This window comes from Podarcis liolepis (genome assembly GCF_965112155.1).
Source record: "Podarcis liolepis genome assembly, chromosome: 7".
In the NCBI taxonomy this organism is placed as follows: domain Eukaryota; kingdom Metazoa; phylum Chordata; class Lepidosauria; order Squamata; family Lacertidae; genus Podarcis; species Podarcis liolepis.
In genome coordinates this window covers 30,882,393-30,908,057 of record NC_139561.1, presented here as the reverse complement: position 1 = coordinate 30,908,057, position 25,665 = coordinate 30,882,393, and the positions used below count along the sequence as shown (strand labels likewise).

At 47.0% G+C, this 25,665-nt stretch overlaps 1 protein-coding gene across 3 annotated transcripts; it reads right to left on the bottom strand.

Annotated features, from left to right (window-relative positions):
- Positions 1-1,868: 1,868 nt before the first annotated feature.
- Positions 1,869-25,646, bottom strand: CEP104 (centrosomal protein 104). 3 transcript variants are annotated; one of them, XR_014528393.1, is made up of 23 exons: positions 24,071-24,226; positions 22,014-22,144; positions 21,580-21,753; positions 20,904-21,042; positions 19,218-19,280; positions 18,668-18,744; positions 17,609-17,777; positions 16,393-16,551; positions 15,825-16,058; positions 14,802-15,005; positions 13,903-14,070; positions 13,510-13,683; positions 12,945-13,121; positions 12,385-12,591; positions 11,602-11,718; positions 10,299-10,335; positions 9,350-9,431; positions 8,730-8,838; positions 7,526-7,664; positions 7,296-7,363; positions 6,370-6,466; positions 3,643-6,048; positions 1,869-3,567 (listed from the first exon to the last, which is right to left on the bottom strand). XR_014528393.1 is itself a non-coding variant. In XM_083512953.1 (23 exons), exons 3-23 carry the CDS (start codon positions 22,124-22,126, stop codon positions 5,912-5,914), a joined length of 2,844 nt encoding a protein of 947 aa, XP_083369079.1. In that variant the 5' UTR covers positions 22,127-22,144; positions 24,071-24,357; positions 25,564-25,646; the 3' UTR covers positions 1,869-5,911. The 3 variants fall into 3 exon arrangements, 2 of the variants coding, with proteins under 2 accessions (XP_083369079.1, XP_083369080.1); XM_083512953.1 differs by adding an exon at positions 25,564-25,646 and having other exon boundaries at positions 1,869-6,048; positions 24,071-24,357; XM_083512954.1 differs by having other exon boundaries at positions 1,869-6,048; positions 24,075-24,277.
- Positions 25,647-25,665: the final 19 nt, after the last annotated feature.

Genomic DNA, 25,665 nt, shown 5'->3' with positions numbered 1-25,665 from the left:
AATGTAGAATTTAGAAGTAAAAATATGACATGAAAAGCATGTAGATATGCGACATTCAGTTACCGCTTGTTTCTTATTTGCATGGTAATAAAATGAAGAGGCCGCTCTAGCCCAATATCCAACTTTCATGGTATCTTTATGGTTGTCTGCATACCGTAGGTTGCCCCTCACCGGATGTAAACCGCCCTGTACTAAAAACTCTATGGCTGTCAATTGAACGGAAACGGTGCGACTTAAAGGCAATCATATCGGGCTTCCTGCATTTCCTTTTATGTTTGGTTGGAATTAACCGAGGAGCTGATTTGCAATTGCCATAACAATCAATTTAAATTAACCCTGTTTGTTATTAAAGTTCAATAAAAATATTTGAAAAAAATCATTCATTTAAAAGTGCCATAAGCACATTCTATGATTCTCTATATGGTGGTTTGTCCATATAGATATGGTCCGAGTGGTCTGCGTACTCTGAAGAAATGTCTGCCGAATGGTGGCTATCTGAACTGCCTGCCTGATGCATGCAGGGCCCAATTCAAAGTGCAGGTGATTAAACACAACGGCTCAATATGCCTGGATGTATCTTTAAAAAAGCCTTCAGGCCCACGTCCCACTATGTCAGGGATTGGGCAGCTATGGCCATTCAGATGTTGCTCCATTCCAGCTCACTCCAGCCTGATCACAGAGATACCAGTGATCGGAGTTGTTGTCCAATCTCTGGAAGACCACAGGAACACAGGAGGCTGCCTTATGCCAAGCCAGATAGCTTGTCCATTGCACATAGTTTTTACTCTGACTGGCAAAGGTACTCTGGGATCTCCAGACAAGGATCTCTGGTTCCCAAACCTTTTGTCCTACCCATCCATTCCATCTTTTGAAAGTTGATGGGTGTTTCATCTGACCACTTAGCAAACCTTTGCTGTTGTAGTACACATCAAAGCACATGCATACATGTTATAAAGTTTACACCCAACTAATATTTTAACAACTAGTCTTGCCTTTCTAATGGAACAGATGCACCCCTTTTTAATGGATGAGAAACTCAGTTCTATAATGTACTATATGGGAGCAGATATTACCTTTCAGTTAACTCCATCCTGTGAAACCCTTACCAGCACATAGCTATCTGTGGCCAATATAATAATGAAACAGGAAGAGTTGGCTAGATTGCATCCAATGAAAAACACAAATGCAGCTGACAGAATGTGACCAATAAAAACTATGTAATATACAAGTGATACTATTTAAAAAGCCACAGATTTTTCATCTGGCTTAAAAACAAATGTTTTTTCCTTAAGTGCTGGCATCATTGTCAAAAATCAGTGCCATGTCAGTAGTCCTTATTAGCTTGAAATTTTGGCCCTGATCAACACAGACTTGATCTTTGTTGTCCAGTAAAATAAATCAAGTGCTGAGCCAAACACCAATGTTCTCAAATGTTTGCAAGTTTGTTGTGGACCACCTGATATCATCAAAGGTCCACAGACCACCTCTGCACTACCTGATCTGCACTATGCTACAGAGTTCAACATCAGCTGAAAATGCTCTCCAAAGCTTAACTTCTATGCACAAATCAGACCCATGAGGCTAAGCAGAATCCTTAGCTGCTCTTCTCTGTGGAATTCCTTTCTTCTGGAGATTCACCCAAACCTGAGCTTGTGTGTCGAGAATCCTGCAATCATTTTCCCACACTTGTGTGCCTTTTATTTAAACAGTCCAATTTTTAATATTTTTATTATAGAATTGGGCTATAGTGGCAAGGACAGGGCAGAGCGTAACCAGTACCAAATTTCTGGAACGGTGGACTACATATAGAACACAATAAACACAGAAATAAAGATATATTTCAAAAAGAGAAAAAGAATCACTGCCACTCCTTGTTGAAATATAGACCTTTATTATCAGAGCAGTACAAACCTGTGTGCAAGTTGATGTAACAAAAGGAGTGCAAAACTCTGGAATCAGGCCTGCTATCCAGCAATTTGCTCACTTCCTACAAAACCATACAGCATGGCTAAGTTGCAACATGGCAAGCTATCCAACTTAAGTCTTGAAAACCCCAACTGAAGACGTGTTGGCGCCAGCTCCCTTAGATTAGCCTCTGACTGGAGACTGGCTTGGTGGGGAGTTGTAACAAACCTTTGCCCCAGATTGGGGAATCTGAAGGGCAAGCGCACATCTTGTGCACCTAAAGATATCCTGTGTTGGAAGTTTTCTCCTGCAAACTCGTTTCCCTCCTTAGAGGTAACTCGGTTATTTCTAGCCAAGGTCACCAAGATCCTGTGATTACACAGGAAGGTGTACAGGAAGGCATGTTAATGCAGGAAAAGGGATGACACTCTGGGGTAAAAAAACAGGGGTATTTAATCTGTATCCCACTGGCTGTTCTCCCAACCCCACCCCTCCACTGGCTTTTTTTACCTGTTATATGAAAAACAGGTCTGGTTTGGGTCAAAGCAGTGAACAGGTGTTCTAGGTGCATGCGCAAGTGGGCTCCCCGGCTGCTTCTCTCCTGCCCCAGGATTCCTGTTCTTCAGCAGACAAAAGGGTTGGGAACTTGCGTTTGCCAATGTAACTTCTTGTTCTGCCCTAAACAAGCCAAAGGACAATCCAGGCCTTTGTTTGGGGAAACATCCACCTCCCCTCCCCTTCTGTGTTTCCATCTGCCCCTTTCAGCAGCAGCTCATGTGCATCATGACCCACAGCATCGTATCTGTGGCCTGGGATGGGTCAGGGCTGAGGGCTTCAAGAGGTTCCAGTACGAGGCCTGACTTATGGTAGCTTCTGGGGGGATGGAACAGGGTTGAGAGGGGCTCGGATAAGGAGGTGGAACGTGCAGGGCACGTTCCGCAGCTGTTACAGTGGCCCCCAGACCCCACTTAAGTGGGCAGGAAAGAGCTTTTCTACGCAACTCACTCAGTGGGTGGGTGTGGAGTGATAAATACACCAACCTGTGCCTTACTCTTACTTGATGTGCTTGTGAGTAGATAAAGGGAATGCTGTGTGTGCGCGCCCATAGGCATGTTTGATTTGTGCCAGAAAGCGTGCAAGTGCTTAATGCCCACTTATGCTCCTCGTAGCACAGCACAACCATCTAAAATTGGAACAGTGTGCCACCCCAATCAAAAGCCTTTCCTCTGCTGTGCTAGGTTTGCTGCCCTACCTGCGAGGACTAGAAAAGGAAGGCTAAAGTGAGTCTTTTGCAGAAGGAAAGGAATGAAAGCCCCCTAAGAAAAGCCCTGCTGAATCAGCCCAAGGGGTCCATCTAGCTTAGCACCCACCAGATGCTTTCTAGGAGCCCATAAGCAGGGCTAGAAGGGCAGCAGGGTCGCTTTCCCCACAGCCCAGTCTCTAGCTCTTTTAAAATTATTTTTTAATAAAGAGGTATGTTACATCTGCATATACACTGAGCCAGGGGCAGTGCATCCTGTTTCACCGCTTGAGGCAAAATGGGAAATGCTGCCTGACCCTGCTGTTGCCGCCACTATACCTGCCCCTGCCACTGCTCGCTGTGCCACCAGTATGTCTCCTACTGCATCTGTCACTGGCAGAGAAACAGCACTGCCATTGGCACTGATTTCAGGCAAGATCACACTGATTCAGGGTGAGATATTGCCCCAAATAGATGTGATCTTGCCTGAAATGGGCAGTGCTTTTCTGCTGCTGGCAGAGGTGGTAGGACACTGCTTTGGGGGCTTCTGCTGCCTAAGGCAGCGGCCTCATTCTGCCTAATGGCTGGCAGGCTCTGCACAGAGCTTCCATCTGACTATCTCATTCAATCCTCCATGAACTTATCTATTTTTTAAAAAGCCACCTAAACTGGTGATCTCTAGACTCCTTCTTTTTCCTCCAAAATCCCTCTAGTCTACACAGTTGCGAGGCCATAAAAAATAAAAGGTTAACGTTCATAAGTGGTCACAGTAGTATCTACCCTTTCTTTGTGCTTGTTGAAGAGTTTGCACAATTCAAAAGCCTGCAGATCCCGCATCAGCCATTACACATCTTATAAGAAGATGCAGAACAAGTTTGATAATGCTGTCCTTTCAGATGATCCGTTAAAGTGAAGGATGGGATGGCAACTAAACCCTTTCATGACTTGATTAACATTCCTGAGGTTGTTAAGGATTTTCATTAACTTGATCCAGTGGTTTTCAAACTTTTCCATTACATGGGAACTCCCTTCCCATTAATGGATGCATCCTTTTATCATCCAAAGTGTTATGCTATGCTCTCTGAGGGAGGGCAACCTCCTAGAGAGGTTGGAAAATCCCCGTTTGGGAACACAAGGCTGATATATTATTTAGATCTGCAAGAACTGCAACCACCTGTCAGTTCTCATTTCCAGAGTGCTTTGCACATAGCGAAGATTCTGGGTTCTCCCCTCTTCCCTATTGCTTCTTAACATAATGTGCTGTGCCCACACATGTGCTGGGTTACTAGAACTGCCTCTTGAGCTCTAGAGATTCTGGTCTGCCCCATCTTTTCAAGCAGAACATGATCAAATAGGTCAAATGGGGCAGCTCTGGTTGGACCTCAGTATTTTAGACTGCAGGTAGGGGAATTAAATGCTTTGAAAATGAAAACATCCCAAGGATTCAAGGGATGGGGAACCTGTGGACCTCCAAATGTTGTGGGCTGGGGCTGATGGGAGCTGGAGTCCCACAACCTCTGGGGTTGTACCCAAAGTGCGTCCTGTTGATGTTTATTGGCATAACTCACTGCTTTCAGTGGGTCTACTCTGAGTAGAACTAGGTTGGATACAACCGTTGGAGGGCCATCATCTGTCCATCCATGATGTATGCAGAAACTCTAGTATGTCAAGGAGAAGGCCAGGTGAGAGCCCTTTCCTCTGACACTGGAGAGGTTTCTTTTTTTAACAAAGTATGCAAGCATTTAAGCATGCAATTCCCACTCCTACCCCCCACTTGAAAGATGAAATGGAACAGGCAGCCAAAAGCTGTACCCCCCAGACCACCCAAATGGCACGAACTGGTTCTTAGGCCAATATTTATTGGCCCCTGCAGTTCTCTCACATGTGCATTTGGAGGTGATGGTGGATCAGCAAAACTTTCTAGAAAATAGGGTGAGGAATGTACCTTTCAACCAGACAGGAAGAGGGCAGAAAGGCCTATGGTTGGCAGCCCGGCTGCCTAGTTTGTGGGGCTTAAATCTGTGCGTTTCTTTTGTATCTGATTATGAACAAGGAACAGGCATGGCCTTCCTAGAGTTCCTCAGGTGGTAGGGTTTTTTTGGGGGGGACAATAAGAGCAGCAGAGTGGGAGACAGACACATCAGACTTATGGGCGGAACATCTCCTGCAGAAACCCCACAGAATCCAGTGGGGAATCTGCAAGAGCAGCAGGGGACGCAACAGATCCTAATGTGTAGAACACACCTCATGAGCAAATGCTTCAGGCTGAGCCTAGACTGTAAGTCACTGCCTAGAGAAATTCTTATGAGAACTAGGTAGGGCTAGGAGAACTAGGAGAAAGACTGGCATGGCAAATCCCACCAAATTCAGACAACCCATGTAACATAAGAACCCACCTTCTTGTGTCTGGGCCTGTAGTGCAAGGAGAAAGTGACCCAGAAACTAGAGGGTGTAAGAAGGCTTAGACAAGGCTTCCTCTTTCCCCTGCTTTTGTGCTGCAAGAGATCACAGTCAAGGAGTGAGCACCCACCAGATGGAGTTTTTGATGTGCAACTTCTCCACCTGTGTGGACAATCCCCAGGGAAGAGAGGACCAACCTATCGGAGCCAAACAATCATAGAGAGATGCGATTGGCTTATAACTGTGCCACTTGGGGAAGGAGAGGAGTGTGAGGCAAGGTACCGCCGCTATCTGCAAGCAGAATCTTAGAGCGAGATACGTAAAGTGCAGCCGGTTGCGGAGCCAAAAGGAAAGAAGAGATCCGCGTCATCGCTTTGCATACGTTCTGCCAGTGCTTTTATTCATGCCTCCTCGTGGGGTGGGGATCTTGCTGCCAACCGATGGGGAGCGAAGCTTCATGCCCGTCGGCCCGGATCGATTGAGAGGTGCTCCGACAGGCCTGCCTGAAAATTTGGGGTGGGGGAGAAGAGTGTTTGAGTTTAGACAGAGAAGAAAGCAGGCGCCGTTGCAGGATATGCCTCGTTCACGCCTGCGGGGCTGAGTGTACAACCCCAGGTTCCCCAGGTGAGTGTGGAGATGTGTCTCCCACACAAACCATACACACATCCTTAGAGTCTCAGCTTCCCGCGGGTTTTTTTTTACAAAAGGGACACCTGTAGGTGTCCGGATGCTGGAAGAAAGCTGCCTCATGCTCTGGAGAGGCAAACAGACACCACCCTGCTGCCTAAGCATCATCTGTGTGAAACCAACAATGGAGGCTGTACCGGCAACTGGCTGCATTGGCATGCTCTTGTTCAAGGACTGGGCCCGTCTCAGGTTCATGCGGCAGGCGTCTTTGCCCATGAGGTGCACCTTCCAGGCCTATGGGGAAAGGAAGGAGGGGAGAAGGTAAAAAAGGGATCAGATCTTTCACACAGATAATGAAATCAAGCAGGCTGGGGGTAGGGAAGAGATGCAGCACGTAAGGTGAAGAACCTGGAAAAAAGAGCCTTGCTGGATGAAACCAAAGGGGCATCCAGCCTAGCACCAATCAGATGTCTCTGGGAAACGGATAGACAGGGAGTAAATGCAATAGCCTCTCCACACCCAGGTAATTGGGACTGCATTGTGTCTAATACTGGTCAAAGGGCACGGTCATAATGACTAGGGGTCATTGACTGCCTTAGCCTTCTCTATGAGTCTACCCCGCTTTATAGCCAGGAAAGTTAGGGTCCATCTCTGCATCTTCTGGCAGCCAACACCACCGTCTAACTGTGCACTGTGTGAAAGAGTTGGGGTCCCTGCTTTCTGCTATGCTGCTCCGTGACATCTACCTCTGGCCCACCTTGCAGGGTGGTTGGGAAGATAAAGGGGGGCCGGGAGAGAACCACCTATGGGGAAAGGGCAGGATCAAACAGACACAAATCAAGCAGCTGGAGCCATATAGGAAGATGAATTCATCCCAGAGAGATGCTATAGCTGCATCGAGAGCACTTCTGTGGAGCTGCCCACTATGCTTGTTTCACACTGCCTTGCGGCTGTGCCAAGCTGCTAATACAACAAGACAGGCAAGGTGCTATGCAATTCTAGCTGGGTGAGCCGGACTTCATCTGTTCAACCAAGATTGGAGGATAACCCTTCTTGTAAGGTCAACCCTTCCTTTCCCTCTCTTTAAGCAGTGACTGGCCAAGTTAAGGGCCATGGCTCTCACCTCCTCTCCTGGCGTGAAATTCTCATGGCACAACGGACAGTGATTGGCCACTTTTTCAGGCTTGGCAGCTGGAAAGAGGAGAAAGCAGAGAGATGTCATTGCAGACCGCATGTCCCAATCTCATGCTGGCTTCGGCTGATGGGAGTCCAAAATGTCTGGAGGGGGCCTGGTTGGTGGAGGCCGCTGTGCCTGCTCCCTGCCAGCCCACCCAGAGCCCCGCTCATCCTTACGGTTGCAGGCCTTTCCCTTGACATGCCGAGGCAGCTCGTCCTTCGGCAGGGCTTCGCAGCAGCGCGGACACTTGTCAAAGTTGTCCTTTTTGTCGCACTCCGTCAGCAGGTGCTCCGTCAGGCTGGCAATCTCAACCACCTGGAAGGGGACCGTCCACAGTCTGAGGCAAGAGCCAAATGTTTCTCTCTCTCTCTCTCTCTTTAAAATTTTACTTATAATTTTCAGATTTATACATTTCAATAATTTCACAGTCATTTTAACATTTCAAAACTTGGCTTCCTTCCCTCTCTTTCTGTGGTTCCCTACATTTATTTTTAATATCTTCTGCATACAGTATCCAAATTAACTTAATTTGTTCATTTATTCATCTACTTTTAAAATATACTCTTATTAAATTGCAGGTTATTACAATAATCTTGCCAATGTTCTTATCTGTTTACAATTTATCTGTAAAGATTCAATAAACCATTTCCATTCTTTTATAAGAAGTTTGTTATCTTGATTTCTTATTTTTCCAGTAAGTTTCGCCATTTCTGCATATTCCATAAGTTTTTTGTATCCATTCTTCTTTTGCTGGGACATCTACCATTTTGGGGCAAGTAACATTCTTGCCATTGTAGTAGCATACATAAATAAGTTTCTAAACAGTTTGGGTAGTTCTGTCCCTATAATTCCCTAAAGAGCCAAATGTTTCTCATGCCAAAGCCCTAATTGTCAGCACCTGGGATTAAGGGTGCAAGTGTGGATCGGCAGGAGCTCAGCCCTTTCACACCCTGCCACCCAATCAAATCTCTGGTCTGGATGCCACCTCTTCTGCTGTTGTACAGAAGAGAGAGAGAGAGAGAGAGTGCATGGGCTGGAGTGGACCCACATTCTATGGGATGAACTCAGATACAGGATCAGAGGTTGTTCACCTTTCTGGGCCAGTAAGCACATTTTGGAGTTTTGAGAATGTGCTGCAGGCCCCAGTCCCAAAACAACTGCAGGACAGGGGCATGGCATGACACAAAATGACTGCCACATCTAGAGCAGCAAAGATAGACAGGACCACAACATGCTGCACCAAAGGGGAGCCATCTCTCTCTCCAACCTTTCTCAGATCTCTGGGCTGCTACTACAGGGCTCACCAACACAGTCCCTGCTGTGGCACACACCCAAGGTCCCCTCAAAAATGCACAACGCCTGTTCGTGGCGGGGGCTCACCTGTTTGCAGAACTCGCACCTTGTCAGCATTGGGCAATGTTTCCAGTAGTGGAGATCCAGGCCTTCCTCCGTGAAGGATTCGTCTCTCTCCCCACAGAAGATGCAGAGGCTGGAGTTGGGGAAGAGCAACGAGGGGAGAGGTCAAGGCAGAGGGATTGCAGGGCCTCCTGCACCCTGGTTTGCTTTAGAATGAGGGACTCGGGGCACATCTATGTCCTGCATATCCCACTCTGTGGTCAAATCTCTCTTCCTACCACTGTGTTAAGGAGGCACCTGCAGGGTATTTATGGCAAAGAATGCAAACTGGACAAGCTAATGCATTGGCAGTCGGCTTATACAAATGCAAACGACTTTTGCCTAATGTACAATGAACACAGGATTTGAATCTGGGGTGCAGAATATAAAGAGGGATGCAGGGCCACCACTAGTTCTGCTGAGAAGCCAGGCTTCTCCTTCAGTCTCATCACTTGGCAGCGGCCGTTCCATTAGGCTGCAGCAGAGGAGGGAAGCAGGGCAAAGAACTTTAAAAAAAATCCAGCCAAAAGACGGGCAGTTCTGACTTATTCAGCCCGATTTATCTGTTCTGGAACTAACTGCTCACTGATATTTTTCTTACTTACTTGTCGAGGTAATTTGCAACTGAAGTGTGATCATCTGGAGTGTCTGCTTTTGGAGGCTGTGGGGCTTTTTTCAAGAACTCGGCTTAAAAAGAAGGAAATAAAGGGAAGGTGGAGGGAAAGAAAAAAAGAAATGAAATGAAATGAACCAGTGTTGAAATATATTTCCTGGTGAAAAAGGGCACTTTGTGGGGAGGGGTTAGCGGAGGATGCATTAGGACAGCCTTTTCCAACCCAGGGTTCCCAGATGTTGTTGGACTACAATTCCCATCATCCTTGACAAACTGGGCCATGCTGGATGAGGCCGATGGGAGTCCAACAACATCTGGAAACCCAAGGTTGCGAAAGGCTAGCTTAGGGCATCCCTGACAGCAGTGTACCTGGTGGGGGTGGGGGTGTCACATCTTCTAAGCACTGCAGAGTGCAATGTATTTTATTGCTGGGAAGAATACAACACATTCATCAGCCTTGCCCACTATTGTTGAAGGCAGAAGGGCACTTGCTGGCAAATGAGAGAATATGCCATGTTGGAAAAGGAGAAAGTGAAATGAGCCTCCAGTGTCGCAACAATGCCCTTCTCCCACCTACAGAGGGCAAACAAGGCAGTACCTGTGCAAAAGGATAAAGTAAGAATAAAATAAAAGTTGCTTGTATGGAAGGCAGGAATTTCACCTGCTCCTGAGTTACCTGAGTGAGGAATTTGGATGCTGCCACCCACTTCCTTAGAATACACCACACAGACTACAGTAACTTGGAATTCTGTTCCATCACTTAAAATATTCTTAACATGTAAATAATGTGTAGCCCGACTAATATCTGTTTACAGCTTTCTGACTTCTTCTGACCCACGGCAATCCAAGACTCAAGATGAACTGAATATGCAGTTTTACAAATACAATTTATAAAAGGCATGTACTATGAGAGGATATTGGGTTTAAAAAAATGTGCCTACCTTGAGCCTTGGACTTCTGAAAATCATTCTCTTTCTCCTGAAGAAGAAAAGTAGAATAAATTAAAAACAAAAATGTAAACGGAATCACAGTACATTCTTACACTTGTTTATACAGAAGCCAGCCTAAAGTTCAGGGAAACTTGCTCCCAGGTAGGTGCTTATGCAGGAGGGAACCTTGATGTTGTTGGGACTCCGCCTCCCATCAATCTCAGCCAGCATGGCCAGGCATGATGGGAGCTGGACTCCAGAAACATCTGGAGCATCAGAGCTTAGTCCCCTTTCTCCAGTCGAAATCCTTTTCTTTGTTCAGCAACCGAGGAATTGAAGAAGAAATCTGGTTAATAACAATGAATTAAATAGAAGGAGAAGGAAGTGGCTGAAGCCATAGCAGAAGTCCAATGTCTGACAGTTGGCATATCTAGTAAAAGACATGTTCCTAAATGCAGAAAGCCACAGGCTCAGTCCCTGCCCTTTCTAGCCACAAAAGATATTAAATAACAAATCCCTCTGCTTGAGACCACAAAGAGCTATTGCTGTCGTGAGGCAGAGTTTGATTCAGGAATGGGTTTGCATGGAACCCTTCGCTAAAACAGAGGAAAAACCTTCGTTTCCACAGCACTTTGCACTTGACTTTCTTGGGATGTTGGGTGATTGGCAGATGTGCCTGCCCAAGTGTCATTTTTTTTGCCCACAAGGCTGATCCTGATAAGGATGGTGGCCTGTGGAGTCAAAAAGGTTCCCTACCCCAGGTCTATACCAACTGACAGTGGCTCTCCAGGGTTTCAGACGGGGGTCTTTCCCAGCCCTACTTGGGCATATTGAGGAACGACCTTCTGCATGCAATTCACTTGGGCTTCAGTTCTTCCCCAAAGTTAAAGAATGGAAACCACTGGATAAGAATGTTTTGGGCTAGCCTTGTCTGGCTCAGTTTAAGGAAGCATGATGTTACTCATTCGAGGCTTCCAAAGATCTCAATGATGCAACAATCCTGGAGGAGAAAGGTTGTTATATTTTTGCACTTGAAGTGGTAGGATATTCAGTTTTTAAATGTTTGATGTTTTGTTATGTTTTTATATATGCTGTATGCCACCAACCAGCTTCCGGTAGTACATGAGGCACCACAAAAGCAGCTTGACTAGGAGGGACAGAGGTACGCATACACATTCAGTCTGCAATGGTGGAAGACTTACACTATTTCAAAAGGCAGGGAGAGAGAATGAAAGAAACGTTCTATGACTTCCTTCTATCCATAAGGATAAAGCAACCGAAGAGCATTTTAAGACCCTTGGTGGCCATCAGATACCTTTACAGCCTGAGCTTCCGTCTGCATGTCCTTCAGAGCTGCCAGCTGACCTTGCAACACTTTGATCTCGTCTTTCTTTTGCTTTTCAGCTTCATCGGTAGCCGTCTTTCTCTGAGCCTGTCAAAACACACAGAGTTGAAGGTTGCTGGGTTTGGGGCCCGAGTCACCAACAACACTGGCCTGATTGTCTTCTGGAACTAGGATTCTGCAAGTTCTCAGCTTACACAGCATCAAAATAAGAAAAGGAGGAACATTGAGTAAAGACAGGGACAATGTCTGAGGCAAAAGCCAATGGTGACACGGCCACAAGATGAAAGCTGCTGCCTTCAAGGCTGTTTTCCAAGAGGGATTTGACAAATTCATGGAGAACAGGCTGTTTAGCTCCGAGGGAGTATACCTATGGATACCTGGCATCACCAATGAACAGTGGGAGCAGGAGGCCTGTTTTCTCTATGGCTTGCTACCTGGAGACATCTGGTTGGTCATTGTGGATGCTGAACCAGATGGCATTTTGGTCTGATCCAGCAAGGGTCACTTCGCCTTCCTGATGGGTTGAGCCTGACACACAGAAGAATGTAACAGCTTGCTGGATCAGGCCAGTGGCCCATCTAGTCCAACACCCTGTTCTCACAGGGGCCAACCTGTAGGAAACTGGCAAGCAGGATCCTGGCACAAGTGCACTCTCCCTTCCTGTGGTTTTCAGCAACTGGCCATTGTTTTCCTGCCTCAGTCAGCACAGCCTCTATGAAAACCACAAGACCTGAAAAAAGTTGCATTTCCTACCCTTATTTCAGCTTCTGTGAGTTTGCCGTCTATTTTAGCAAACCCATCAAAAAGCGTCTTGTACAGAATGTTCTTGCGTGTGTTGGCATCATCAGAAGGAAGGTAATCCAGGATGACGGCTCGGTGCTGCCGATACATATCCAGGATGATCCGGAGGGCTGTTTCCCGGACCTCATATACTCGATGCTCCAGAGCTCCCGTTGCAAACTAAGGGTGAAGAAAACATGCAATCGTTTTTTGAGTCTTATGGAGGTGGTTTAAGTTTACATTTGATGTCCTGAGAAATAAACAGGGAAAAATGGGTTCTACAGGTTTCCTGTGTGTTAGAAAAAAGCTGGCTGTGCAGGGTGCTAGTGGCTAATGCCTGCAACATCGACAACACACCTCCCACCTCCAAAGAAGTTTTTCTAAGTGATTTTACTGAGAAAGAAGGAGAGTGGGGTATGGATGTATAAGCACAATTGCAGAGTTTGTGCTGCACCTTGAGCAAGTGGCTTCAGTAGGAATGTAGGAAGCCGTCTTAGACAGATTCAGAAACCACTGGAAGCTCAGCTCCTTACCCGCATGACGTTATCGACAGTAAAACCGGTGTTATCCGTCCCCAGGTCTTTCAGCAAGCGTTCCACTAATTCCACCTGGCTCATTGCAAGATGTGTAGGGGAATTTGGCTTCACAGGCTGCACCAGGTGAGCAGGTATAATCTGAAGAGGCTTCACTTCGTTACAGAGGGCCATTTCCTGGTGGGAGATGGAGAAGACATGGCACACTCGGGTCAGCGGTTAATGTGTGGCCCATAAAGGCACGACTCAGCAAAACAGAACTGCCCTCCCAATCCCTGCAAGATTCAGCAGTGGTTTGAGCCTTACAGGTTTTACTTCAGAACTACACAAAGAAGAGGAGTATTTTGTAGTGACATAGATACACACAGTTGTTCCATACCTGTCAGCAATCATGCCACAGAATTCAGCACTAACTAGCAGCTTCCAGATCATGTGCAAGTGAAGCCCCGCAGAGAGCGCATTGCAGTAATGCAGTTGAAGTGATCAATGCATGAACCTTGAATGTCATGTGTTCAGGCAAACACTTGCATGCAACTGCAAGTCTTTGTGTATTGACTAGACTGACCTGGATGAAGTTGGCAGCCGCTACACGAAGGCGGGCAGAGGAGTCCCCCGTCCTGGAGAGAAGGTTGGGAAAGGTCCTTTCCACACAGTAAGTGGTCTCTTGCTTCCCAAGTTTATGCTTGGGGATGTACTGCGTGATGATCATCTTTAGGAGCTTTAAGGAAGCTTGAAAAACCTACCAGAAGGAAGGTGGTTAAAATAGGAACTGTGGTCAAGAGGGAGAGAAATTTCGATTGCATGGGGCTGCTGCGTGTGGAAATCTTTACAACCATGTGAAACTGGGAGTCACTGGACCCTGCCGCTTTGTTCTCCCACATTCTCATTTAGAAGATATAGAAGAGGGCATTCACAGGGATGTTAGACCCCCCCCCGCCCCCCGCCCGATATTGCTCACCGAGGAGACTATGTCTTTTATGGCTCTCACTATGAGGAAGATGGCGCCCCGAAGAAGGTTCTTCAGGTCATCCTTTGGCGTGTTTGTGGATACTTCCGTCATCTTTTTGTATATGGCGAGCAACGAGTCTTCGCGGTAGGACCATGTCTTGGAATAGGCCCCTGCAACCTGGCAAAAGGGGAATGTTCAGGAGCTGGAACAGCCCAGATCTGCACAAAAGCCGACACTTGTCATTCTTTCATCAGGAAGAGCCTGGCCAGTACTGCTGCAGGGGAGAGACGGCTGGAGCCACCAGGGGTAAGTGATTCCACCTGCCTTTCCCCCCTTCCCTGCCTAGAACCCTTTAAAGGAGGCGCTGCTGTTTAAGTTCTTATTCTTGCTCTCCGCTTATGTTTTTTTTTTTTAATTACTCTGCTGCCTTTATGGCAGGAAAATGAACACATGTTAACGCTTCTGAAATGTTACGATTTAGTTTGATTTTTATGGTATTGCACTATATTTTGACTGGTAGGTTTGCATTTGCATTTATATTGCTTGTGAGCTCCCTTGGGATGTCTTTCTCGGCCGAAAGGCAGCATATAAATAAATAAATATCACATGCTGGCATGGCATGCTGAGGAGCAAAACCCAGGATGAGTTTATGCAGCTAGGAGCAGGGTTGACTCTCAGTGCCACCCCCCAGGTTGCCTGTATCGGGCTGGAAAGAGCCCCAGAGGCCAGACCAAGAGGCCTGGGTAGCTGATTTTGGCTCAAATAGGAACAATTTTCAATTCAATTTTCTTTGTACCATCTGCACCACTTATCCAGGGCTCCATCCTGCAATGTGCAAGGGTACTCTTTATACATGAAAGTAATGCGTTTGCCCTGCCATTACTAAGCTACGTTTACGAGGTCTTTACCAGGCCTTCCCCAAACACTTCAATGGCTGAGCTGGCCTCCCTCAACGCTTTCTCGGTCAGTGGCTCTGGCTCCCCAACGACGCCACTTCTCGGGGTGTCCCCAGGGTCCTCCTCGTTCATCTCAGGGTCCAAGTAGGGAAAGCCTTCCTCCTGCTGCTTACGAATAGTCGGGAGGGGCCTCTCATCGTAAGGTAAGAATTCAACCTAGCAAGAGAGACAGAGAAAGAAAGACAACGCTGTTTTTTAAAAAGTACTAGCTCCGTACTGTATACACTGACTGGCAGCAGCTCTCCAGTCTTTCAGGCAGGGGACATTCCAAGCCCTACTTGATGCCATTGAGGACTGAGCCTGGGGCTTTCTGCATGCAGAGCAGATGCTCCGTCACTCAGCTGTAGCCCTTCACTTGCTTCACTAGCCATGGGAGAACTAGTACAAAAATGGTGATCTGCTGGAACATCCCCCTTGCAAAAAAATGTTGGAAAATTGGGTCCAATTCAGGAAACGGGGTTAAGACAGATAGAGTGAGGGACCTCCAGCTTCCCAGACTTTCCCTGTACCTTCATCTCTATGCTGACTTCTCTATTGCTTTGTTATTTGAGCTCATACATCTTACACCTGTTTTGCAACTTCCTCCTCACCCTGTTCTCTCAGACCTCAACATGAGTAGTCACTTAGACCTATCCTCTGAAAACAAAGGACCAAGCATGGCTGCCTTTGCCTTCTCTAGGATGATAAACTTTTCTACCCAAGCTACGTACTTCCTACAATTCCTGTGTTATTTTTCTGACTCTGAAGGCATCGCTGCACCTCAATTGGGAAGCATTCAGCAGCCCAAAGGGAACCCCAGCCTTAGATGGTTTACAGAAACTGCAACCAATGAGCCCAGCTGAACTGAAAGCAGGCACAATTGCTCTCTGCCCTCAGAACAAAGCAGGAAGGCAAAAAAGAGGCCACAGAAATATCCAGTGTCAGCTGTGTGCTGAAGGGCGTTAATCTGCAGGACACATGGAAAACTAGGCTTACGTTGATCTTTGGAAAAGCCTCGGTGGAGATGGGGGCCTGGGCAGCGGGAGGAGAGATGGCCTGAGCTGCAGCGGGCTCTGGAGAAGGAGCTTCTGGTGGCTTTTCAGGAGGCGGCGGCTCAGGACTCTCCGCTTCGGTTTTGTCCCACCGGGGTGAAAGCAGAGGCCTTTTCTGCTGGGGAGAAGTGGTGGAATAAGCCACAGGTTCCAGAGGCAAGTCGGGAGGCCGCCGGATCTGAGAGAATGAGAGAGAGAAGAAAAGTGCATCAAGAGAGATTTTGCCATGCAGCAATTGTGGGAGACACTTCCAGATGTCCTGGGATGATAACTCACCCCATCATTCCTGGCCACTGGTCATGGGAGCTGGGAGTCCAACAGTATCTGGGGCCATCCCTGTTATATCGCATCTCAACATACAGTAAAGCTTTGCTGCAATGGGAGCTGACTTCAGTGATGGCTCCTCTATACCCTAATCCCAAACCTCCCTCAATACTTCTCAACTGCATGGCAGGAAGAGCTGGGCAAGGTCAATCTCGTCCCTGTTGTGTCCTGCCAGGGACGTTGCTCACCAACAGATCTGGGTCGAGGAGATTGTGCAGCTCCAGCTGCTGGTACACTTTGAGGCGGTACTCCTCCATCTGCTGCTTCTTCTGCTTGGCGAGGTCATAGTCCTCCCGCTCGACGGCGCAGCGCTTCTCCACTTCGTAGCGGCCCAGCCGCTCGCCAACCTGGAAGAAGGGGAGCTCAGAGGTCACTGCTGGAGCCTGGAATGGAACAATGGGCTTGCGAATTCTCTGCAGTGGACACAGCTTATCCCAAAGCCAAGAAGAGACAAGGAAGTTGCAGAACCTTCTTCTCTTACTGTCATGCTGGTGTTAAGAGAGAGCTGGCGGGCTCTTTTGTAGTTTCCTTCAGATACATCTTCTTGGTCCCTCCATGCTTGAAAAAAGAGTCAGCTCCCTAAACAGAAATAATATCCTTCTTTCCTAGATTTGATATTTCAGATCTTTAGAGAGAAAAGAAGGAAATGTCCCCATCTTGAAAATCCTTCCAGAGGAATGTTCTCAAACTCCAGGTTGCATCCTGCATTAAGTCAGAGTAGACCTGCTGGAATGAATGGATATGACAAACTTAGGTCCATTAGTTTCAAGGGGTCTTTTATGAGTAGGATGAATGAAGGCCCCTTGAAACTAATGGACCTAAGTTGGTCATATCCATTCATTCCAACAGGTCTACTCTGACTTAATGCAACTCTGTTTCTTGGCCCACCTTCCAAGGAGGCTGAAACTCCTAGCACAGGAATGTTCTGGGGCATAATTGCCTCTTCATCCCTCCTGCATAAACTCTACAGGTGAAGGAAAAATGCTTTTTTAAAGAGGAAGAAATGAATGTGGAGGGCCTGAGGGGAAAAGGGCTCTTGTTTGGCTGTTGCTTTTATTAGTTTATGGGTGCTGCGTCTAAACAAGGAGGGCAAAGAGCCCAGTGGAACCAACTGATTTATTTTTGGCAGAGGTGAGGAACCTTTGGTTCCTCCAGAGGTTGTTGGGCTCCAACTGCCATCAGCCCTGGTCAGCATCGCCAATGGTCAGGGTTGAGGACGGGAGTTGTGCAACAACTTCTGCTGGGCAACTTGTGCTCTTCATCAGGCACAGGGTGCGCAATCCTCAGCGAGCAGGGAAATGTGTGTGACTACGAGTAACTGCTGACACTCCGCAAAAACCTCTGCTGCAAATAATCAAATCAGTTGGCTGCGTGTGGCCCTTCCCTACCGTGCTCTGGCCCTACCTTCTGCAGGTCTGCAATAGCTTGCTTGAGTTTCTTGGCATGGTCGTAATGCTCCTGGCGCACTGCTTCGTGCTTTTTCTCATCCAGCTTGCGGATTATCTGCGCCACCTCAGGATCTTGGTACATGTCAAAAGCCAGGTCATCCAGTGGTGAAATCAAATCTGGCTTCCTGGGAAGGAGAGGGATAACAGGGACTTAGGGGAGCTGTTTAAGACACAGGATTTTATTTTATTTTTTTATTTGCAAGGGGATGGGGGAAATGAAATTCTGGCTGACAGCTAGGACACAGTGTAAGGCAGCTTCGTATGTTTCCGAGCCAGACCACTGGTCCTTCACTGACTGACAGAGGCTCTCCCAGGATTCAGGCAATAAGTTTCTTCCAGCCCAACTTGGAGTTGATGGGTTATTATTTATGTATTTTAAAATGTATTTATGTACTGTTAAATCATAAAAGGGGACGCAGGTGGCGCTGTGGGTTAATGGAGGACTTGCCGATCAGAAGGTCGGCAGTTCGAATCCCTGCGACGGGGTGAGCTCCCGTTGCTCGGTCCCAGCTCCTGCCAACCCAGCAGTTCGAAAGCACAAAGTGCAAGTAGATAAATAGGTACTGCTCCAGCGGGAAGGTAAACGGCGTTTCCGTGTGCTGCTCTGGTTCGCCAGAAGCGGCTTAGTCATGCTGGCCACATGACCCGGAAGCTGTCTGCGGACAAATGCCGGCTCCCTCGGCCAATAAAGCGAGATGAGCGCCGCAACCCCAGAGTCGGTGGCGACTGGACCTAATGGTCAGGGGTCCCTTTACCCTTTACCTTTAAATCATAAAAAAAATCAAAGTGGTTTAAAACATTAAAAAGATTAAAACCAAACAATAAAAGCATTTTAAAAAGCTAAGAACAACTTAAAAGCAAAAAGAAGTTTTTTTAAAAAAACAAGCATCAATAAACCATTGTGGAAGGATGAACTCTTTTCTGCCTGAAGAGGCCTGGCAGAATAGAAAAGCTTTCAACTTGAACTTGGGACCTTCTGCTGTACTGCTGAGCTGTGGCTCTTCCTCATCCTTACCCGGTGTATGTTCCATCCAAGGCCGAGTCATCTGGGTTGTTCCCAAGGTAATGGTCGATCAGCTTCTCTCTAGAAGACTTCGGAAAGATAAAAGTCAGGGGGCATCCCACAAATCACAATCAAGCCTACATCCAGGAATGGCAAGTGGTACCCTTCTAACACTATGTATGATATAATTAGATCCTATATACATATATTCTATTAATCTTTACTTTTTTAAAATTATTGCTTTTTTCCTATGTTTTTAGCTGTTTCTACTTCAGCTGTAAGCTGCCTTGAATCCCTGTCCATAGGCTCTCTCTCATTTGCTTTCGTTAAATGAATAACGAGAGGAGGAACCTATCAGGTTGCGATTCCCAGCAACCAATCCTGATCTGAGGTGTACCATGGTTTTGCTCTTTGTCTGAACCAGCAGACTGCAGCTTGCACCCGCCCTCTGAAAACCAGGACCGGAAACCAGGACTGGCTTGGCATTATGACTGAACCACCCCCCTAACCAAAGGTAAAGGTGGTCCAGGGTTTCCCTCAGCTCATTACTTCATATACTTACATGATTAGTGTCATTGCTGGCATCTGCAGGCTCTCCAATGATATTTATTGCTACAAGAGCAACCTAAAAGGAAAAGGAAAAATGGGCAGGCTTTCTTCTATGCCTTTTAAAAGAAGTGAAATTCTGCAGCAGGGAAAGCTCAGTGCTGTGACATAAATAATCAATGCAAATTGGGCCTGTTCCTGATATTTTTACCTACTTTGCACATTTTTGTCTGGTTTTGCAATAGGGCAAAGAGCCCCACTCCTGGAAGATAGCAATCTGGTTTAAATGGCTCAGCTCTACCTACACAGTCTTTGATAGCCCTACCTGAAAATATTGGTGAATTGAAACTGGGACCTTCTGCATGGAAAGCAGATGCTCCAACGCTGAGCTACAGTGCCATCTCCACCCCCAACCTCTTGAAAACTTATTCATCCAACCCCTGGGTCCTAAGATTCCTTTAGGACAGGGCTGGGGAATCTGTGGCCTGACAGATGTTGCTGGATAATAATCACTGGCCGCAACCTCATAATCTCTGGATCGAGCACACTGCATTTCCAGCACCCTTGATTCTGAGAAGCAAGGGTGCTGGAGACGTAGAAATGCCTTCTTTCATTCTTCCTAGTACTATCAGAATTCCTAAAGCGTTTTCAGTTTTTGTTCCCTGTCGGCTAAAAGTCATTTCTTTCTCCCCCAATGCATTCTCCAGTGCATTGACTTGATGTTATTACAGTTCCTTTCTCATCTTTTTGCAACGCTTACATCCAAGGCCGTCAACAATAGAACTGTACACAATAAAAGCATACGCCCTGCTGGTGAGAGATAATCTAGACAAAAGGGAGGCTGAGTGCTATTGTGTGTTTTATTTACAGTCATACCTCGGGTTACAGAAGCTTCAGGTTGTGTGATTTCGGGTTGCGCACCACATCGAACCCAGAAGTACTGGAACGGGTTACTTCCGGATTTCGGTGCTTGCGCATGCGTAGAAGCGCTAAATTGTGCTTTACACATAAGTGCCGAATCGTGACCCGCATGTGCGCAGAAGCGCTGCTGCGGGTTGCGAATGCTGTGGGTTGCGAATGTGCTTCCCGCATGGATCATGTTTGCAACCTGAGCATTCGCCGTATTGCCATGGATTTGAATAGCGAAATAGCACCATCATGCTTTTTCATAATGACGACACTGAACTCCTAAAATCTGAAGAGAAGTTCTGAGTCCTTTGAAAGTCTGGCTGCCGGTATTTTAAAAACTAGTTCTGCAAAAGTTGCCATCTCAGGTGTTGTGACCTCATGTGATCCTCCACACTGAAGACCTCATCACAGATTTTGGAGTGGGCAACAGGCAGGTGGGGTTTCCCATGCAATCCTGCGGATGTTTACTCAAAAATAAACCCCACTGTATTCAGTGGGGTTTACTTCCAGGTAAGTGTGCAAGGCAGTGCACTTTTAGTCAGACAACACTCAATGGGTCAAGCATGTCTTGCTGAAAAGAGGTTGGGTGGAGGCCTTGCATGAGGGCAAGCACAAGCCATGAGAGCTGTGCAGAAAAGCTGGGATCTGCAAACAAAACAGCAATTGGCCCCCAAACAGAGAAATCGAAACCTCACAGCTACTTCAAAAGCTGTGCCTTCCTTGGGTAGAGATTCATTTTTCAGAAAGACGAGTAAAACATGAAGTACCCCCTCGGCCTTTTGGTTCATTTTACCTGACTGTACAGGTTGTACCTATTGACATAGTTTTTGTGGAATGTCAACTTTAGGTATTGGCCAACAGCATCTACGTAGACCGATTTCAGTTCTCGCGCCTTGTAGCCAGTTTTCTCATTATTTGAGAGAGACACGTAACTGCGAGGGGTGGGCGGAGAAAAAAAAGGACAATATTATACGTGATCACAGTGATCACATTTAAAACATCAAGGACAGACATCCTGGTACTGACATGTGCATTGTGCGCCCCAAAATAAAAACACGGCGAGTCCAAGACTTTATTCTCTGAATAAAGGTGTGCCTGAAATGAACAGCGGCAGAAAACAAGCTTGCTCTGTATGGTACAGCCCTTCTAGAAAGGCTTATTATCCTGAATCCAGATGCCCCCCCCGACACCTGCCCTGTGATCAGAACCCTAAAACCAAGAGTGAAGAAAATGGAACTAACTTGCTTGAGATTGTGTGTGCTTCCACGGGGTTACTTGGGATGTGTAAGAAACATTGATCCCCTGAATGGATGTGGCTTATTAGAAAACCCTGCAAGAATCCACGCAGTGTCCCTGCTGCTTCTGCCCAGTAGAAGCTCACCAACTCCTCTACCTTAAGAAACAACTTGCTTGCCCCAAGCAAACAAGGAACTGAGCCTTGGCTCATCTTGCAGAGAGGGGAGACTTACCCGAGCCTTCGGAACCTCTCTGATTTGTATGGTGCAAAATATTCAGGCAGGTTCTCGCTGATGTAGAATTCAATCTTGCTAGAAATCATGTACTGGTGAGCCAGCAACTGCAGTTTTCGAATCCTACATCGCTCCACCATCTGAAGGACGATTTCTTGGGGATACTGGCAGAGCCTGGAATGAAAGAAACATCCCAAGCGCTTCAGCACCCCAAGCCAAAGTTCTTATGTTCCCGGCTCCTAAGTAATCATTCCCTTCCCCCCATGCAGTTCAACTGTGATGGACAGAAACTACGCTCTTAAAATCAAAGGCGAGGGCCTCAGGATTCTAGCAAGGTCCCATCTAGAGGTGCCAGGGAAACTGCATGCAACCCACAAGCCTGACAACGCTAAACCTGGCAAAGTGCTTCCTAAAATTTCTGTCACTTACAGTACCTTGGTGACCTCCAGCCATTGATGGTTGGGGCGTGGACCATCAGTTCTTTTGCACTGAAGCCATCCTCATGCCCTGATGAACTTACAACAATAAACCCAATCTTGTGCGGCATCCTGCCCTCTTGAACTAACTGGAAAAAAAGAAAGGTGCTTTATAATTATATGTATTTTTGCATGGCACGGAGAAAGTGGTTAGATTCCCCCGCCCTCCTTCTCCAGTAGCACTAGAACTCAGGAGCACCCAATGAAGCTGAATGCTGGAAAATTCAGGTCAGATCAAAGAAAAGTTATTCACACATCGCGTAGTTACAAACTACGGAGCTTGCTTCCACAGGAGGCAGAGGTAGCCACTGACTTGTGGGTGGATTTAAAATATAAGATAAAACTTACAGAGGAGAAGTCTACGAAATATTATGAATGGCTACTAGCCATTAGGGCTATGCTTTTCTGTCACTGTCAGAGGCACCATGCCTCTGAACCCTAGCTGCTAGAAACCACAGGAGAGTGCTCTTGTGCTTGGTCCTGCTTGCAGGTTTCTTACAGTTATCTGTGAGATCAGGATGCTGGACTAGATGTGTCATAGGCCTGATCCAGCAGGCTCTTCTTATTTTCTTAAAAATAATTCAACATTCTTTTAGGGTAAGACATGCAAAATTATGGATTTTTAACAACTGAAGTTTGAGATTATATTCTGCAAATTAAGAATGCAAGAGCACCACTGCCAGATGAGACCAAAGGTCCACATGGCCAAGCACTTTGGTCAACCAGTTGCCTCTCAGAATCCCAGAAGCACAAGACAAGCTTGCAGGCTATCAGGAAGCATCAGGCTAGCCAATTTGGGCAGTGGGATGCTGAGTTAGGTGAGCCTTTGCTCTGACTCGCAGTGGCGTAGTGTGGGTTGTCAGCACCCGGGGCAAGGCAAGTAATTTGCGCCCCCTAACCCGTGGTTTTGCGCCCCCTAACCCTAACCCCCAGATGTTGCGCCCGGTGCGGCCGGCCCCCCTGCACCCCCCACGCTACGCCACTGCTGACTCGGCAAGGTTTGTCTTACATTCTTATGAATGTTTAGATAAACTAATAAAGGATACAGCATAGTCAACTGACCCTCAAAGCCAGATCTTGTGGGTAGACAGTTCCATGGGCTAACAATGTAAAACCTGAATACGTTTTAAAAGAAAAAGTTCCTCAGGGGTACAAAATGTGGCTTCTGGATTTCCAGATTGATTGAAAATAACTTGCCATGCAGCACAGATGATAAACATCTGTGACCTCCCCCAGATATTGTTCCATCACCTTGGTCATGTTGACTGCTGGGAGTCCAACACCATCTGGGGAGCCACAGGCTCTTATATGACTTGTTCACCCAGTATATGTGTATCGTAAGTTCTTAATCGCTGTTTCATCTGTGAGCTGCATTTTGCATTTCTGGGAGGCAAATAATGTTGAAACATGCCAGGAAGGCATAAACCATGAGGCAGTGTGGCGTAGTGGCCAGAGTGTCAGGCTAGGACCTGGGAGAGACCAGGATTCAAATCTCCACACTTGGCCATGAAGCTCCCAGGGTAACCTTGGTGAGGGAGGAGGCAGTTGCTGCCTTTCAGCCTAACCCACCTCACAAGGCTGCTGTGGGAATAGCAGGGGGGGGGAAGGAGACCCATAAGCCCGGGTTCAAATCCCCACTCATTTATTGGCTGTGCATGAAGCTCCCTGGATGTTGCCCTGGGCACTTAGTCACTGCTTCTCAGCCTAGCCTACCTCGCAGGGCTGTTGTGGGGACTAAATGAGGAGGGGGAAAACCTTGAGCTCCTTGGAGGGAAAAGATATGGGAAATAAATGCAATGAAATAAATATATAAATGCCCACGCACATTTCACCCCCAACCCTCTATTATGGTCGCCTCCCACCCCCACCCCCACCTAAGGATGAGGGAGGGGCCGACACCTTCCTCCCCCTCCCCCAAAGGGAGGGGCCCCTAAGGGGAACAAGAGGCGCGGCCTTCCCTCCCCACCCCTCTTCGCTTTGTCTCTTTCTTTCTCTCTCTCTTCCATTCTTCCTACCTACTTTATTCCGGCTCCATCACTAGGGCCACTGCTCTCCTAGCAACCACTTGGACGCTACTGCGCAGGCGCGAGCCGAGCGGCGGGGCGGAGACTAAAAAGAGATCAAGGCTATCCGAGGAAGTCGACGCGCCAAACGGAAGTTCCGGTGAAAAACAATGGCACCCGGCCATTGGGCTCGCCAGCAAGCGCGGTCTCGCTCTCTTTAGCGCGGCGGCGCTCTGCCCTTTCGCCTCTCTACTGCTTCGCACCCTTTCCGCCCCTGCGCTGTTAGGTAGAGGAAGGTGCTGCGGGAACACAGAAATAATAATAATAATAAACAAATCAGTTATGGTAATGTACTCATTTTATTTATTTAGAACCATTTATATCCCGCTATTTATTTATTTTTTAATCGAATTTCCAAGGGTGTACACAGTCTAACGATCAACACACGCACACATTCACACATACACGAAAGGCTTGTTTTGGAGACACTCCTTGCTTCAGAGCAAGGACTCAGGCTAAAGCAAATACTGTATACTAATCTAGCAGAAGTCCGCCTGATTATTCCCCGCCCCCACCTTTTGCTGGAGGGGAAGGAATGGGGAGAAATCAAGCCCCAGATACTACGTAAGGAAAGTAACATTTCCAGTGGCAGCAAATTTAAATAGAAACCAACTATCGATATCAAATTAATAGGGACCTGAGTTATTAGCTGTCTGCCCTTAAACCTGCTCAATTTTATACATGTTTCTCAAGCAGCACCAATGATATTTTTTGAGACATTTTAAGTGCAAAGCATGCTCTCTAGTGCTTTGGTATGGGTGTTTGTTGTCAACATAGAAACAAAAAAGAGAGAGAGCCTGCTGGATCAAGCCAGTGGCCCCTCTTGTCCAGCACTTGTCATCACAGGGGCCAACTCCCATCTGATGTTGACACTTGATCTTTACACCAGCCTCCCCCTCCTCCTCTGCCCTCTAGGGAAGAATGATACTCATACACTGGACAGTCAATGCATTACTTCTCAGGCTGATCTAACTCACGGGGTTGTTGTGTGAACAAAAAAAAATGTAGTGGTGATGGGGGACCTACAATAAATATTTTCTGACTTTGGGATGAAGTAACTCATAAGGAGCCTCCATAACCCAGCCCGCGCATTGCATTTAAAAGCTCCGAGAAAGTATACTTGGCAGTACGACTCTAATATTTTCTATCTCTATGACCAGCTGGGGGCGGAGCTTTTGATCATGCCCGAAATACATTTCCACGCATGCGTTGAAGGGCTGCACCACTCCTTCAGCTAACATGGCGAAAGCTTGCGGCAAAGGAGTGAGCATGCGCATTGGGAATGACCAAGCCCGGCCGTTTTTATTGAGGCGGGAAAGACCCTTTTGCGCATGCGGCTTAAAGAAAACGAATAAAACAGATTTGTCAGCTTAGATAAGGAAGTACTGTATTTGGTGCTAAGGTAGCATTGTCCTCAAAGTAGACAATTAATCATTTCCTTAAACCTTTTCTTATCGGTCGCGGATCGATGTTGACCAATAAAAATAATCTCCTATTCCTTTAAGGGAGGACAGAGGCGGGTCCTAACGCTTGACAAGCACTTCTGT

Excerpts from the sequence above, each read along its gene's own strand:
- CEP104 (XM_083512953.1), bottom strand. The coding sequence starts at position 22,126 with ATGCCGCACAAGATTGGGTTTATTGTTGTAAGTTCATCAGGGCATGAG. Across the intron at positions 11,719-12,384 it reads TCACAGAAGCTGAAATAAGG|GCTCAGAGAAAGACGGCTAC; the intron begins GTAGGAAATGCA and ends GTGTTTTGACAG. Across the intron at positions 7,364-7,525 it reads CAAGGGAAAGGCCTGCAACC|CTGCCAAGCCTGAAAAAGTG; the intron begins GTAAGGATGAGC and ends TCCTCTTTCCAG.